The 18,171-nt window shown below is 36.3% G+C and overlaps 2 protein-coding genes across 2 annotated transcripts; both read left to right on the top strand.

The window, feature by feature from the left end:
• Positions 1 to 1,700: 1,700 nt before the first annotated feature.
• LOC142633960 (GDSL esterase/lipase At5g45910-like) lies at positions 1,701 to 6,311 on the top strand. The gene is made up of 5 exons (XM_075808225.1): positions 1,701 to 1,978; positions 2,954 to 3,175; positions 3,277 to 3,425; positions 4,608 to 4,884; positions 5,758 to 6,311. Exons 1-5 carry the CDS (start codon positions 1,732 to 1,734, stop codon positions 5,976 to 5,978), a joined length of 1,116 nt encoding a protein of 371 aa, XP_075664340.1. The 5' UTR covers positions 1,701 to 1,731; the 3' UTR covers positions 5,979 to 6,311.
• A 10,041-nt stretch (positions 6,312 to 16,352) lies between these two features.
• LOC142635265 (uncharacterized) lies at positions 16,353 to 17,103 on the top strand. Its single transcript, XM_075809454.1, has 2 exons — positions 16,353 to 16,590; positions 16,802 to 17,103. Exons 1-2 carry the CDS (start codon positions 16,353 to 16,355, stop codon positions 17,101 to 17,103), a joined length of 540 nt encoding a protein of 179 aa, XP_075665569.1.
• The last annotated feature ends 1,068 nt before the right edge of the window (positions 17,104 to 18,171 follow it).

Raw genomic sequence — 18,171 nt, 5'->3', positions numbered from 1 at the left:
GCTTCAAGCTTCTTTGTCTTTTTAGCCAAGAAATTGTTCTTGAACCATAGTGCTCCAATGGTTTGATTTGCTTCATCAACCTTGGTAGAAAGTTACTCTCGATCTAGTTCCACATCACTTAGCTTCTTGGTGGCCAACCTATACAATTTCTCGTGCTTCTCTGAAACCTTGTACAACTTAGCATAGGTTGTATGGATGTCATCTTGTTCATCCATTTTCTCAAACTTTGAATCCATCAAATCCTTTTCTTCATCCACAGTTTCCATAGTCCCCTCCTTAGGATCAATTGTAGCAATGAAAGCACTCAAGATTCCCTCATCATCACTGTCATCTAACTCAGTATCAGGTTTGCTGTCACTCAAGGTAACAGCAAGAGCCTTGCTTTTCCCAATCGACTTAAGATATGTTGGACATTCTTGTTTCATGTGTCCAAAATCTTGACATTCGAAGCACTTTGGTCTGAAGGGAATGGTGTACAGACCGCCATCCTTAACATCCTTCTTCTCTCTGTCATGACTTTTAAATTGAGAAGAACTAGATTGCTTGCGGTCCTTGTCAAAGCCTTCCACATTGACATTCTTCATAAACTTCCTGAATTGTCTTGTGATGTAAGACTACATCTTAGAATCTTCATCATCTGAAGCAGGGATGGTAGTTTTGTCTAGAAGAGACTAAAGAGAAAGAGAGAGAGAGAATCAGAGAGGTAAACTACTAGAGTCTAGACTAATCTTTCTTTCTTTAATCAATGACAAAATATACGTGTGTGTGTGTATATATTTTAACCAAAAAACTATCCAGCTAGCAGTCCTCTCTTTGTTTGATAAAAAAGCATAAACAAACACAACACGCAACAGTACAACACCAGCAACACATCAACACCTACTGCAGCCCATGTGATGTTATTTGCTCTTTATGTAGTATTGCTCGTTAGTGATTTGGTTTCTTTTAAAAAATTTAAAAGATTCTTTATTGGGTAAATAATTAAAGAGTTTTTTTTCAACTTTAAAATTTATTGATTAATTGTTCAGCACCTCTGTGCATAGTACTTGTTTATTGTGTGTAAAGATTCTAGATTATTGACCATATAATGACATGATAATTTCAAATTATATTTTATTTATAGATTATGAAAAACTCAACTATCATATTTAATTTTTTCAAAAGAAAAGTTTCAAATGATTTAGAAGCTAGTACTAGTGATAAAACATTGCCAACCACTAATGTTGTGGAGAATCCTAATTTCCCAATCGAGGAAACTCTTGACATCCCAATTAAGGAAAATCTTGATGAACCAGTTGAGGAAAATCTCAATGCTCCAATTAAGGAAAATCTTGACATCCCCGTTGAGGAAAATTCTTCCTCTCATAACTTCAAGTCCCGGCTCCGTCCCTGATTGGTATTACATAATATGAGGATGAAACCATCAAATATGATATTTTTGATAACTTAGTAGATTGCCTATTTGTAAGTACCGTACCCAAAAAAAAGAGTACCATAGAATTACCCTACAAATGTTCACAAGGCATCCGAACACTTTTTTTAAATAATGGTGGGTAACTAACTTCTTTAAGAGATGCAAAAAACTGGTTAAGTAAGGGTGTCTTACATTTAATGCACAACTGTATTAATCCTTGGACAGTTGCTTTTGTTATTAGACAACAATCTATATATTCAAAAAAAAAAAAAAAATCTATATATTCAACATACATTTCTGGCAACTCATCTTCATCCATGGCTATTGTCATGAAACTTTTTCCCCTCCTATCCTTCTTACTCTTCACTTTGGGGGCAGTACTATCAAGTCCTCAGCGATATGAGTCAATTTTCAACTTTGGGGACTCTCTTAGTGACACAGGCAATTTTATTCTTTCTGGCGCCCTTGCATTTCCAGTAATAGGGAAGCTCCCTTATGGTGAGACCTTCTTTCAACACGCAACTGGCCGGTGCTCCGATGGACGCTTAGTGGTTGATTTCATTGGTACTTTGACTTTCTTTTCTTCTTCCTTCGTTATTATTATTAGTTAAATTCCTATATTCAAGTCACAACAACATCATATGAAAATGAAATCGAGCTTAAAAGCTGTGATTTAGAGAACAAAAACTTAGTTCGAATTATTCTAAACTCTTCCACTAAATAATAATAAAACAAAGAAAAACATTTTTTAAATGCTAAAGCAGTGATACAAGTAACAAAGTTAATAAGAAATAACACATTTGACTCTTCAAAACATTTTCTTTTCACTTTTCAGTAAAATTTAAAAGAGCTATATCTAAGAATAACCAAAAATAGGTCCACGTCCAACTCTTCAATGCTAAAATTTTTGCACGACACTAGGTACAGTGCTCAATAAGTTTGCAGAGCACTATCTTTGTACGATATATATATTTATTTAAAATTTTTCACTCTGCTAACTAAAAAAAAAAAATTTATGATGAGTATTTGCATTGAATGTGAGATATTTGACTACAAAGTCAATTTAGCAACCAATTCCCTAAAAATGTTTCTACAGCAAAGAAGTAAACTAAAAAATATTTGAGTTTGAGCTACAGCTAAACTTAAAACAAAAGTTTTTTATTTATTTTAATGTGGGGTTTAAAAAAATAGTATTTTAATGTGTTGATGGTTGTAATTGTTATTTATTGTGTTAGATATATTATTTTATTATGCTGTTTATATTATTTTAATCTGTTGAATGTTAAAATAAAATTTTTATTGATGGGTATATTATAAAGTGAGATGTTAAATTAGATAAAATAGTATTTTGAGTTACTAAAAAATATATTTTTTAACAAGTTTGCTATGAACACTGAATAAGAAAACAAAAAGTTTACTGTATTGAGTGTAATTAAAAAGTGTGTATAGAAAAATGACTACACTTTAAAATCGATATAGATTGTAAAATCCCATGTCAATATTAAATTATTAATTAGCTGTGGTGAAATTAAAATGTAGCTGAGGCATATGGGCTGCCATATCTTCCTCCCTATCTAGCAATAGACAATGGTCATGATTTCAAGCACGGAGTAAATTTTGCTGTTGCTGGAGCCACCGCACTTGATCCACAATTCTTCAAAGAACTAAAAATAGAGTCACTCCTATGGACTAAGGACTCTTTGAGCATTCAGCTTGGTTGGTTTAAGAAGCTGAAGTCCTCCCTCTGTACAACCAAACAAGGTGACATTTACCTTAAACCAGTAATTACACTAATCCTTTTTCTTTTTCTTTTTTCAACATCGACTTTTTATGATATATGCAACCTTTCATTTCTGTCATAGATTGTGACAACTATTTCAAGAAGTCGCTCTTTCTCGTGGGAGAGATTGGTGGAAACGATTACAACTACGCTTTCTTTGTCGGTGGAAGCATTAAAAAGCTTCGAGCTTTCGTCCCGGTTGTCGTTGATGCAATTACTAAGGCCACCAGTGTAAGCTCACTCATAAATGATCAAACTCTTCATGTCGGGCTAGACAGGTGGCCAAAATCATCATTAAAATATTACAAATATGATACTTACAAAATTTTTATTCACAAAAACATAGTAATTCAAAACTTCCTTTATTATATATGTTGTTTAAATGACCCCTGAAAAACGGATCACGTTCAGTGAAAAACACTCTCTTTACCTCTCTCTCTCTGTTTCTCTTTGGAAGGAAAGGTAAATAGAAGATTATTATTTCATTGAATGAGAATTTACAAAGTAGCTTTGCTTTTATATGTACAAGCAAGCATAGAAGGGAAAAAACAGAAAAACTAATTTCTATAACTAATTCATCCGTATTAATGAGAGTCGGTTGCCGCAAGTATGGAATTAGTTAATGCTCAATGTACACGTGTTTGCATCTAGTCTAGCTGTTCCTTATCAACGACTCTCTGCTGCATCTTAACCTCTTTCATGTGAACCTCACGTGCCTCAACACTCTTAGCACTCTTCGTCTTATTTTTCTGCTTAATAACACCCATATATTTATCACATCAATTTTTATTTTTTTGTGCTAAAATATGTGGTAACTTTGTCATTTTTCTTAACTTTTTTTTTACTTAAAACACATTAAAAATTTTACTATTTTTTTAAAAGGTTTTACTGAAAATACTTTCATCATTTTACCGTATTTGTTTCATTGTAAAATTTTTTGTCAAACTTTAAAATATTTTCCATTGACCAAAATTTTTTTGTAAAATGTTATAAAATGTTTTGTCTTACAAAACTTAGATAAAACAAATTACAAAAACATACAGTGACAATCTGGTAACCAATGAATATAACTAGTAGAATAAGTGATGCTAGGAATGCTACAAAATTAATTTATTAAGTAAATATTACAAACTGAAGTGTCACGGATAATAAAATAAAATCCAAACACTTGATTATTATCTTATTGATTTCTGCATCAGTCGGTAAGCATTTTGTAATAAAATTTAGCATTTTTCTGGTAAATTTAAATAAGTTAATAAATTATGAGTATCTGAATCACTTTTTATTTATTTATTATTATTATTATTCTTGGTAACACATCAGTTTGTAAAAGTTATCATAACACTAGGCTGGCTAGCTCTCTCACACTCTCTATTTTTTTTCATGAGATTTCATGTTTGTCATGATGATTAGGCATTGATAGGGGAAGGTGCGGTGGAGCTAGTGGTGCCGGGTAATTTGCCAATTGGGTGCTCAGCCGTGTATATGACCTTGTTTCAAAGTCCTAACAAAGCTGACTATGACCCAAAAAATGGGTGCCTAAAGGCTTTTAATTCTTTTGCTAAGTACCATAACAATCTGCTAAAACGTGCTCTCGAGATGCTGAGACAGAAGTACCCACATGCAAGGATCATTTATGCAGACTATTATGGTGCAGCTATACGATTCTTTCACGCACCGAGACATTACGGTGAGCTTTACATGTTTCTTCCATTTATGTGTGCGTTTTTTTTTTTGGTTGCGAAATCAAGATTTAATTCTGTCACATCGTAAATTTAATTAACAGTCATTTGGGAATGAATGACATGCTAAGATGAAATTCACTTATTTTAAAATTTAATTTTGTCACATCGTAAAATTAATTAACAGTCATTTGGAAATGAATGACATGCTAAGATGAAATTCACTTATTTTAAAATGAATTAATAGAATTTTAAAAATTCATTGAGACAGTTATTTTAAGTGCCTTAGAGGATCTTAATCGAGCATGCATGAACCAACTTAGTAATGGAGTGATGTCATTCCAATGGACCAGTCAATAGTTCCATTAAACCTAATTTCAAGAACCATTTGGACATACCTACTTTATTTATTTCCTACTTGAAACTCTGCAACTGTTTGATAAATACAACCACATTTATACCACTCTTTTGGCATTAATCCAATTTACTCTTTTTATTGGGCAAGTGGCATTGGTTGTTGACAATATTTTGTTTGTGTCTATATATATATATGTGTGTGTGTGTATGTATGTATGTATGTTTGCTTCGGGTTTTTTTTTTTTTTGACTTGAACCTAAGGATACTACTTGTGCTACTCATAATCTAGCCTAATGGGACATGGAATTTTACCATTTCTGATGTTCCAAGCTCATTTTTGGAGGTTAAAGAGGTAGAGATCATGATTCTCTCTTCATTTCAAATGAAATAGGAGAGAGTTTTTGGTCTTGACTGTTGATCAAGCCATTGCATTGATTAATTAGTGTAGCTGGAAGTGTAATCTATGATACCCATGCAAAGTTAATTACAGCATTATCTAAGTTTAGGCTTATTGATGCATGCAGGTTTTTTCAATAGTACTCTAACAGCTTGTTGCGGAGGGGGTGGACCATACAATTTCAACAATTCAGCAAGGTGTGGTCACATTGGATCCAAAGCTTGTAATGATCCATCAGCTCATGTAAACTGGGATGGAATTCACTTAACAGAAGCATCTTACAGTCATATTGCTAAGGGTTTGATCAGTGGTCTCTTTTCCACTCCACCCTTATCCTCTCCCCTCTGAGATAGTCCAGAACATATCTCAATGCTTGGCACACGAAATGGGTAAACCAATAAAAAAAAAAATTCAATGAAGATTTTTGCTTCCAACTTGCTTATCTACTTGGCTCTACCTAGTCGGTGGATTTAAAGTGACACTTTTCTCGTTGGTTGGGCATTAATGAATGTGTAGTCTGTGACCCTTCCCTATTGTATGTTACTTTAATTCCTCTAAATTCCTGTTGTGCATTACGTAACTAAAGACTTATGCGTATGAGAAATTCTATTGTGGTCAATGTTAGTTATTGTGTGTTAAAATTTATTATTAATTAAATGGTTATATTTAAATAATTTTATCAAATTAAGCTCTCCACAAGAGTTATGACCGTAAAATTTTATATGAACATTGATCAAAGAAGAAGCCACTAGCTGTTACGGACCAGCTTGTTGAAGTGGATTTGGACAGCAGCTCAGAACAGATTATGCAACACAGTTTTTACTATCTCTTGGCTGCTCTGGATGAGTGTTATCTGCTGCACAAGATTGGTTCTAGCTTGTTGAAGTTATCTGATTGTTTAGGATTTGTTTAGGAGTTATTAATGGTTATCTTGCTTATGTTTGTAGGGTTGCTTTTCAAATAATGACTCTACTTGGGTGTGTCCAACAGAGATAGGAGTTGAAAATAGGATAGGAGTTGTTATTTTATCTTTATCAATTAGGAATGCATTGTATGCTCAGTTGGAGGCTATTTATAGCATGCATTTATTAATAAGAAGTCATCTGAATATTCTAGCAAAAACTCAAGCTTTTGCTTGCTAAGGAGGTCCCAATTATCCCTCGAAGCATAACCAGAAATTTATTCCTTCTTCTTTACTGTTAATTTCAGAATTTCCTCGATCTAACCATAGCCTCATGTGGGAAAAGAGGTACAATATGTGGCCAAGGCGGGGGTCGTATCAGTTTGGTATCAGAGCAAGTTATGGCTAAGGATTGTGTGGGTAGATTGGAAGGTGAAGTTAGCAACCTGACTTCCATGGATAGGGAACAACAAAAGGTGAAGAAGGAGATACAAGAGATGCTTGCTGCAATGCATACTTGTTCTGAAAAGCATACGAGTATTCATAGTAGCAAAAGGGCAGAGAGTTCTCATCGGCATGGTGGGGGAGAAATATTTTCAAGTAGATTCAACTCAGGACAGTGGGGCTCAAATGGTTCGGTTATCCCAAAGGTAATCAAACTTGACTTTATACACCTTAACGGCATGGAAGATCCCACTAGTTGGGTGTGTAGAGCTGAACAGATTTTTGAGTTTCAAAAAATTTCCATGGAAGAGCAGTTACCATTGGCTGCTTACCACCTAGAGGGAGAAGCTTAACTATGGTATCAATTAGTTAAGGATGAAGGGGAGGAACTCACATGGAGTACACTTAAGGAAGGGTTGTACACAAGGTGTGGGCAAAATGAATATGTAGATTTCTTTCGTGATTTGACTAAACTTAAACAAACTGGAACAGTACAAGAGTATCAAAGTCAATTTGAGAGACTACTTAGTATGCCCTATCCTATGGGGTGCAAGTAGAAATGCAAGGTAATGCCTTTGTCTCGGATTTTTATTTATTACCATTGGAGGTGTTTGATGTAGTTCTAGGAGCACAGTGATTAATTACTCTAGGCCCTATCTTATGGGATTTCTCAAGAATGAACATGAAGTTTAGGATGCAAGGAAAAACAATAGAGTTGCAGGGTCTAACAAAACCAACTAATTGGTTGGTTAATGAAAAGGAAATTAAACAACAGATCAAGAAAAAGAAATGGGGAATTTTGCTGCAATTGTTCTCTCTCTGTGCAAGTGCACCAACAACACTACTGCAAATACAAGATCGCTCTCACAGCAGGTGCTATCTTCGTTCCAAGATCTTTTGTCGAACCTAAGGGGCTTCCACCTTCAAGAACTCATGATCACTGGATTTCCTTATCACTAGGAAGTCAACCAGTTTCGATAAGACCATGTCTATCCTCATTTTCAAAAAGTTGAAATTGAAAAATTAATTTCAGAGATGTTGGAATCAGGAATAATCCGGCTAAGCCATAGTCTTTACTCCTCTCTTGTCATACTTGTGAAGAAACATAATGGGTCTTGGAGGCTTTGCATTGATTATAGGGCCTTGAATCAAATCATGGTTAAGGATAAATTTCCAAGACTAGTGATTGACGAGTTGCATGGAGCATATTGATTCTCCAAACTAGATTTGAGATCCAAAAACCATCAAATCTGAATGCACTCAAAGGATATCCTAAAAACCACATTTCGTACTATAGACACTCGATTTTGCACCCATGATTTAATCAATGAAGATGACTAGAGTGACCATCCATGTACCAAAAAAAAAAATCATTCTTGCATCACATGCAGCAATTTGTTCCTACATTGCATGCATTGGCCTATTCATAGCATATCATAACAATGATCTTGAGATTCTAATGGTTGCAATGGTATGTCCGGTTTCTAAATCGAACCATCGGATCGAAAGATATCACATGATCAAGTTTGCACGGTTCATATGCATTGTGTCTAGGAAGAGTCGACTACACGCGATTAATTTAAATTAATTTTGATTGGTTGAACAACTAAAATTAATTAAATGATTTTGTGATTGGTTGATAATTAGTGTTTAAAATAGGGCTGCATGCATAGGAATAAAATGGATGATTGGATAACAATGAAATTGTAGATAATCTGAATTTTATCAAGATTTATTTTAAGGGATTTATCCACAAGATAATTGTTCTTAAAAGCCTGAATTCAATATAAAAAAAAAAAGCCTGAATTATCTAGAAAAGAGATTAAAAAAAAAATCATGGGCGGAGGATGAAAACATGTCTAGATATAAGGACTGGTCAAAAAACCCTAGAAGGAGAGTCCAAATGGCACCCAAACACGGAATTGTGTTTGGCATCCAAGAGCCAATTCGGCACTTTTGGAGTGCCGAATTGCCCCTCTTTGGCTTTGGCCCAATGATCTTCGGGTGACGATAAGGCACACTCTTTTCAACCTTTTTGCAAAAGGATGAGTCTAGATTCACATCATAATCGTCCGTGTCTATTTTTTAGAGATTTCTGGCCTCTATAAATAGAGTTTAAGTCTCATAATTCAGAACATTTGTTTTACGCTCTGAGAGGCATACGTTTTAAGACATAGAAATTGCTGATATTAGTTGATCCTCTCTAAGATTTGCTACAAGAATTAGGATTTTTAGGTTTTGAAGAGAATTGAATAAGTATCTTTGAACCCTAAAACATCCTCTCAAGTAAAAGAGCGCTCATGCAAAAGGTTGCTTTCTACCCCTTATTTTTACGTTTCTCTAATCATGAGGGTGGATGCTTTCGTGTTTTAAATATTCATATTTTGATTTGTTAATTTGGATTATCAAAATATGCACTAGATTATTTTATTTTTACTATAATCTGTTTCTTAGTTTTAGAGATCTGCATGTACTAAACTAATTTTTCTTCAAAATAAAACGGATCTACGTCTTCTTTAGATGTAGATCTGAATTTTTCTTCAAAATAAAACAGATCTACATCTTCTTTAGATGTAGATCTGATTTTTTCTCAAAAATAAAATGGATCTACATCTTCCTTAGATGTAGATTTGAATTTTTCTTTAAACAAAAATGGATCTGCATCTTCCTTAGATGTAGATCTAAATTTTTCTTAAACCAAAAATGGATTTTGTATCTTCTTTAGATACAGATTTGATTTTTTCAATGCATGCAGATTTTTGAAATAAAGGAAGAGATCACGAATTGTTGTTTTTGTTGTTTGTTTTGTTTGAGTCATGTAACATAAAATTATTTTGTGAATGAGATCCTTTCGATAAAAAAAAAAATATTTTTCAAATATAAAAACAGATCTGAATTTTTTAACCGACCAAAAGACTTTGTTTTTATTAAATAAAAACAGATCTAAATTTTCTCTTAAAAAACCATCCTTTTTACACATACAACAATAGATCTGATTTTTCAAGTGAAAATCAATTTTTTTCTAATTATTAAAACAGATCTGAATTTTTATAAACAAAAAAGAAGATACAGTCATAAATGGTTTTATGTAATTATGTTTTTTTCTTTTACATGTTCAAAATATCATTCATGACATGCATAAAATGGTACATTGGTCACAAGAGTCTAGAAGACCAGACTCTGTCTAGGTAGAATGGGTGCCTAACACCTTCCCATTCCGTAACCTAACCTCCAGATTTAGGTCTTTAGTTAAGTAGATCTAGTCTTGTCTTTATTTATTTTGGGTAGATTGTAACTAGGACAAAAAGCCATGTATCTTTGGTAGATTGTAACTAGGACCCAAAGCCATGTAATGTTCAAATTTTCAAACATGTATCTTCTTTATAAAATCAATGATAGAGGAACAATTCAGTCATGTATTTGTATATTAGTTTTTCTTATTTTTTGTACATAAAAAAATAAGTGGCAGCTCTACACTACTTACCCAAAAAGAGAGGTGTCCTAAAAAACATACTACAAAAAAAAAATCTCTCTTTTTTTGAGAGGCACTCTCAGGCGAGGTCTCTCACAGTGGTTACTCCACTGGGGATGTCGAGGGCTAAGATTCGTATTAGACTTAATTGACTAAATGTGTACCATTGTTTTGCATGGTCTCGCATGATATAGTTGTTGTTTGTTTATTTATGTTTGATGGGATGTTGTATGATATTTTGTTGTATTTCCCTAACTGTCATAGTTCAAACAATATTTATGTACCCCTTCTCAACAATTTTGTGTTAGTAGTAACCATGGGTCACCACTCTTCATTAGATTCGGGTACCCAGTGGTGAACTCACCAACTCATAGCCCAAGGTCATTGGATCACTTCCTGTTGACTATAAAGGACAAATCATGCCATTCGGACCAACACAGTGTTCATTACATTACAAGTTGGGAGGTGTAATTTCCTAGCTATAGAAAACAATAAAACAACAAACCTACCCAACAATATAATGACTTAGAACCTATCCCTAGGTCTGTCTCGGTTTAAATTGCATTGCATGTTGTGTGTGTTTGTTTTGGTTGATGGATGGATATGGATGGGGTCTTAGCTTTGATTAACCCGACCAAGCCTATCATTAGGGGAGAATTTGGTCAAGATCTGAAGGAAGGCTACAAAGAGAATCTAAGCCCGACACTTAAGCTAGTAGCTACAGTTCCAAGCCTGTCACTCCCATCACCATACTAAAGTCGTCAAGCATAGAAGAAACTCCACTACTGCAACATCACAACCCCATCTTCGGCCTCCAAGATAGTTCAAGTCACCAGAAGTTTGAAGCTCCCCACACTATGGCTGAAAAAGGAGAACACCCAAACCTAGAGCAACCCATGAACACCAAAGACCTTCTCAACATTATGGTAGCTAGTCAGATTCAGCTGAGGAAAGACGTGAACAGTGTGATGCAACAGTTTCAGAATTTGAAGAGTAGTCAAGAGGAGGACAAAAGTGATCATGATCCACCAGCCCTAGAAAGTGAGAAAAAGATCAACGAGAGGATGAATAAAATGGAGGAGATGATTAGAAGAGCCCATAAAATGGAGTACCTTATGGACTATGATTCTCTCTCACTACTCCCTAATGTGAGGTTGCCATCTAAGTTCAAGATTCCAACCTTGAACAAGTTCGATGGGACCGGTTGCCCAAAGTCCCGTCTGAAGATGTATATGAAGGCTATACAGCCTTTAGGTGTGACCGAGGAAGTACTTACTCAAATGTTTCAAAGCACACTGACCAGTGCCGCTCTTAGGTGGTTCCTCAACCTAGATGACGCAAGAGCAAGAAATTAGGAGGACATTTTCTGAGAGGTTCACAAGCAATACAAGTACAATATGGAAATGGACATCACAAGAAAAGACCTTGAGACTACCAAGTAAGAGCCAAAGGAGTCCTTCTCCACTTTCATTACCAAGTTGAGAGCTAAGGCCGCACAAATGATGAATAGGCCGAGTGAGGAAGAACAATTAATCATGGTTGTAAAAAATTTATTACTTGTGTTTCATAAATATTTGGTTTGCACAATACTTTCCTAATTTTGAAGATCTAATTGCTGCTGGGACCCAAGTTGAGGATGCTTTAAACAATGGAAAGGTAAAGACTAATGACCCACCAAGGTTTAAAAAGAATCTAGGATCTAAGGCTGCAGAAATTTCCAACATTAAAAAAATGATCCTTATCAATTAATTACACCTATTGCACCTGTGCAAGTGCCACAAGGGCCTAGATGTAGGAGAGAATTTCATGAGTTGTACATGCTCATAAGTCAAGTGTATGACAAGATAAAGCAAAAGGGTTATTGAAACCCTTAGACTCAAGACCAATTTCAAATCCCTTGCCCTTAAAGTTTAATGTGAATAAAATATGTGTTTACCACCAAGGCCCTGGTCATGATACCGACCGTTGTTTTCCCCTTCGTTATGCAATTCAAGACCTAATAGCCAACAAAGTGATTGCGCCACCTACAAGGCCTAGCAGAACTAATAATCCCTGCCCAATCACAATTTTGGGAAAGGACCAAGGATTAAGTGCTTGATGACCGAAGAGGAAAATAAGGAAGATCCATCCGACTTGATCTATGACCTATCCGAATGCTTCATGATGACATGGGAAGAATTAATGGATAGGACATCTACAACCACCATAGGATATGACATACGAAATGAAGGATCAGAACCCGAGGATTACCAAACACCCACAAATGGGAGAAGAAATTTCAAACCCCAAACAAACAATCAAACACCCACACATAAGGGGAGACACTTCAAACCCCAAGACACTAACCTCAATGATCCAACAAAAATTGCCCACATTATAAGGGGGGGAAGACACTTCAAACCCCCACATTTAGAGACTGACAACCTCGTGGAACCCTTGAATAGATTTACCCAACAAACACCTGTTGAGGAAGATGAAGTCCTTAAGCAACTACAGAAGACACAAGCCAATATATTCTTATGGGGTTTACTCATGGCCTCAAACAAACACCACCAAAACCTAGTAGACCTGCTTAACCAAATCCAAGTCCCTACAAGTATAACCTCCTAGGATCTGAATGCTATGATTGGATCCATAAATTGGGAACTCAACATCTCTTATTCTGACAAGGATCTAACTAAGAATGGGAAGCACCACAACAATCATCTGCATATCACTGTAGATTCCATGGTTAAGAGGATATCGATGGTTTTGATAGATGATGGAAGCACTTTGAATGTGTGTTCTTTAAAGACTACAAGCTGCCTGGGCCTTAGTATCAAAGACTTTGTGCCTACCGATCAACATGTGAGGACATATGACAACAATAGAAGAGAGGTCTTGGGGAACATAACTTTGGAGCTTATCATAGGATCGATGGTCAAGAAGGTGGATTTTCAAGTCCTTAACATAGCTTCATACTTCATCATGCTCCTTGGGCGACCCTGGATTCATGACACAAAGGCCGTACCTTCTTCCCTATATCAAAGGGTTTGGTTTCCATATGAAGAAGCCATCGTGGCCATCTATAGGGATACTTTGATTGTACCTAAACAAGTTTGTGGTATTGATTCCGAGAAAGAGCCATTGACCTTGGATGGCTTCATGATTGAAAGGCCTATTTCTAAAAATAGAGAGGGAGAAGTTGAGAAGATCCCAATGGACTTTGCTCCTTATGGTAACAACAATGTGGTAGCAAGGATGAGAAGAATGAACTACCTTTCGGGGATGAATTTTGGGAGAACTATGAAGAAGTCAACTGTTCAGGATCCAACGATCCCTACTACCGCACCACCTTTTAGGCTAGGCTACAAGCCCACTGATGATGATTTGCTAGAGATGGAAGTAAGAAAGATGGCTCGAGCCAAAGCCAAAGCAAATGGACTCCCTTGTCCTCCAGATCCGCTAAAGCCCTACATTCCTACGTTGAATGGCAAGTTTGTAATAGCCGAAGAAAGTTAATGTTATTGGGGATTCCCTAAACAGAGAATCGATCCTACGACAAGAATAATGGTACCTGGGTTCGAGATACTACTTGATTGCCACAACAAGGCTCTAGAGTTTAAGGAAGAGGACACAACTTAGGTTCTTACTAATTGGGCTAATTACATGGATCCTAATGTCATGACTACATTTCTTCGAGATCCCATTTGTAGCATCAAAGATGAAGAGTATTTGGAGGCTAGTTAGTATGCATTGAAGAGCTCATATGAACCAAGAACCCATAAAGAAGATGAGGAAAGGGGAGTAGCCCCTAGTGATGATGACGATGAAAGCGATGACAAAAGTGATAGTAGTAGTGACAGCAGCAACGATGATGGTGGACATGACAATGACAATAACACCGATAGTGATGACAACAGTAGTAGAAGCTATGATATCCTATACAATGGTGATGGTTAGGCTGAAGCCCCTAGTGATAGAGAGGATGAAGATACAAACCTGTTCTATGAGGAATATGATAGGGATGTGGACCACTATGATCAAGACATTGAAGATGACACCAAGGCTAACAGGTGGAGTGATACTGATATCGATTAATATAGATTGGTGAATGTGTTAGAGAATGCAATAGAAGAGAATGCGCGAGCCAATCGAATGTACCACGAAGAATATCCTTATGAGCACCTTTTAGATTGGAGTGATATCACTAATGTTAGCTCAAGATCTGGCCCAAGGTATGACAAGCATGGAAGAGAAGTTCTAGAATTGGGGTCATATTATGATTTAGAACCAAGTTCACCAACCCCACATACTAAAGAGGAAGATGACATAAATGCCAAATTGGCTGCACTAGACCATAAGCTGATGGTCCACAGTCTCAAAATCATGACACTTAAGAGTGCTAAACGTAGTGATAAGAGGGAAGAAGGAGGCAAGCCAGAACATTTCCCTCAATCCACTAACTTGAGCTAAAGAGGCAAGCACGACCTGTTTGATGAATGGATGGATAGCATAGAGCGCCTGGATGCTTTTGTGACCGACAAGCCTATAGACATGGATATTGAAAAAGAAGCTACAGATTATATGGATGTAGATCCCTCCATATTGATTCTAAGGGAAGAAGGAGCTTACTGGGAGCCACCTGCCATTGTGGAAGCCACGACCGAGTAGAAGAACTGGGCATGGGAAGGAGCTGCCCACCCTATGGAGGACTCTGTGAGGAAGATTAAGACCGTCAAGTCAGTCACCTTTGCCAAGAAGATCAAAACCGCTGGGCCAATCACCCTTGCCAAGAACATTATTTCTATTCCTATTAAGTCTATTTCTGCTAGTATTTCTATTCCTGTTAAGTCCGTTTGTGATAGTTTTCCAGTTAAGTCTTTTGAGTCTATTGAGTTTGTTGAGTTTGTTGAAAACTCTTTTCCTTTCACTATGATTTTTTATTTTGCTTATTTGCTGGCTTTAAATGTTTTTATTTCTGAAATTGGTAAAAAAACTCTTAATAATATGGAATTAAAACATGGATACCTAGAACCTGAAAAATAAGAAACCCAACGCATTAACCTGGGAACTGAGGATTAGCCTAAAATAATCCAAGTGGCCAATACCCTAACCACTTCAGAAAAAGATGCATTAGTGGTAGTATTGACAGAGTTCAAGGAGGTCTTTGCTTGGTCATATGAAGACATGCCTGGGATTGATACTGATATAGTACAACACTACATTCCCATAGATCCAACCATGAAATTGTTCAAGCAAAAGTTGAGAAGAATGAAACGAGAGTGGACTTTCAAGATCAAAGAAGAAGTGGAGAAATAGTACAATGTTGGATTCCTAAGAGTGGTCAACTATCCAGAATGGTTAGCTAATGTGATTCTGGTTCCAAAGTAAGATGGGAAGGTTAGGATGTGTGTAGATTTTCGAGATCTAAACAAGGCCAACCCAAAAGATGATTTCCCTTCACCTCACATCGACGTCTTGGTTGACAACACTACAGGTCATGCTTTACTATCATTTATGGGGGACATACTGCTACAAGGTCATGCCATTTGGCCTTAAAAATGCTGGTGCTACCTTCCAAAGTGCAGCCACTACTTTGTTGCATGATTTAATCCATAAAGAAGTAGAAGTTTATGTTAATGACATGATAGTGAAGTCCAAAGACCATGAATGGTGCATACCAGCTTTGAGGAAGTTCTTTGAAAGAATCCAATTCTACAAGTTACGATTGAATCCCAAGAAATGCACTTTTAGAGTCACATCCAGAAAACTGTTAGGGATTATGGTAAGCCAAAGTGGAATAGAAATTGATCCTGGCAAAATCAAGGCAATTGTGGAGATGAAACCTCTAAGAATTGAAAAGGAGATCCAAGGATTTCCAGGGAGGATATAGTACATCAGCAAGTTCATAGCCCTGCTTACCATGACATGTGAACCAATCTTCAGACTGCTTAAGAAGGAAGTCCCTATAGTGTGGAATGAACAATGTCAAGAAGCATTTGAGAAGATCAAGAGTTGTCTAATGAAACCACCAATACTTGTCCCACCACTACTTGAAAAGCCGTTATTGTTGTATCTCACCACTACAGATATAGCAATGAGGGCTTTACTTGCTCAATACCTAAAGGAGACTAGGAAGGAGAATGCAATCTACTACATCGGCAAGAAGATATTGCCTTAAGAAGAAAATTATTCACCCTTGGAGAAGACATGTGTAGTACTTGTTTGGGTAACTTGCAAACTCAGACATTACATGCTTGCTTACATGGTTTTTTCTTTATTTTATTATTGCAAGGATGAATCCTTTGAAGTACATAATGGAAAAACCCATGCAAGATGGGAATATTGCTAAATGAGTCTTATTTTTGTCAGAATTTGATATTAAGTATGTGACTAAAAAATCAGTGAAAGGGAGGGCAATTGCCAATCATTTAGCCCATTGTTCACCAGAAGAAGCTGAAGAGATTCAAGGAGACTTTCTGGATGAAGATATCACGGGGATTGAGAAAGAATCAAAGAAGATGTATTTTGATGGAGCAACAAATCAAAACAGATATAGAATTGGAGTTCTCTTAATTTCACCAAAAGGGACACACATTCCATTTTCCAGCAAACTTAACTTTCCTACCACTAACAATGCCATAGAATATGAAGCTTGCATTATGGGTCTATAAGCAGCCTTAGGCCTAGGAGTGAAGGAGTTAGAGGTATATGGAGACTCAGAATAAATGGAAGATCAAAGAAGAAAGGCTTGTGCCTTATCATGAATGTCTTCAGAAATGGGCATCAAAATTTAGCAAGATCCAATACCAGTATGTGCCAAGGATGCAGAATCAAATTACAGATGCTTTAGCAACCATGGCATCGATGATGGATGCGCCAAATGAAGATGAAGCCAGACCAATAGTGTTGGAACAAAAAGAAGAACCAGCCTACTACATGAGAATAAAAGACGATGAGGGAAAGAATGGGGAAGATGAATAGTATTCAGACATTCTATAGTACCTCAAGGATGGGAAATACTCATTATCTGTAGACAAGAATGACCAATTGACCATCCAAAGGTTGTCCACTAATTACATTATTTGTGGTGAAAGACTCTACAGAAGATCATACGATGGAATTCATCTCCTTTGTATAACCACCAAGGAGGTACAGTAAATAATTGAAGAAGTTCATGAATCAAGTTATGGGCCACATATGAATGCACACATATTATCAAGGAAGATAATGAGACAAGGTTACTACTGGACCACTATGGAAGCTGACTGTGTGCCTTATGTTCAAAAATGTCATCAATGCCAAGTCCATGGAGATCTAAAACACATGCCATCCATACCACTACATACTATGACATCACCCTGGCCATTCTCTACATAGGGGATAAATATTATAAGGCGGATTCATCTAACCGAATCCAATGGCCATGAATTCATACTCATTGCTATAGACTATTTTACTAAATGGGTAGACGCTGCCTCCTACAAAGTTCTAAGTTCAAAGAAAGTTGCTCAATTCATTTAGACCAACATCATCAGCAGATATGGGGTACCACATGAGATCATCTTTAACAATGGGTTATATTTTAAAGAAGAAATAGAGAAGCTACTGCGACAATTCAACATTCAACACCATAAATCTTCACCTTACCATCCTCAGACTAATGGAGCAATTGAGGCTACTAATAAAAATATAGGGTGAATTTTGAAGAAGAGCACAAAGAATTACAAGGACTAGCACTT

This window comes from Castanea sativa, chromosome 5, assembly GCF_040712315.1.
Source record: "Castanea sativa cultivar Marrone di Chiusa Pesio chromosome 5, ASM4071231v1".
In the NCBI taxonomy this organism is placed as follows: domain Eukaryota; kingdom Viridiplantae; phylum Streptophyta; class Magnoliopsida; order Fagales; family Fagaceae; genus Castanea; species Castanea sativa.
Note: the sequence above shows the minus strand (reverse complement) of the source record. Positions and strands in the feature narration are given on the sequence as shown.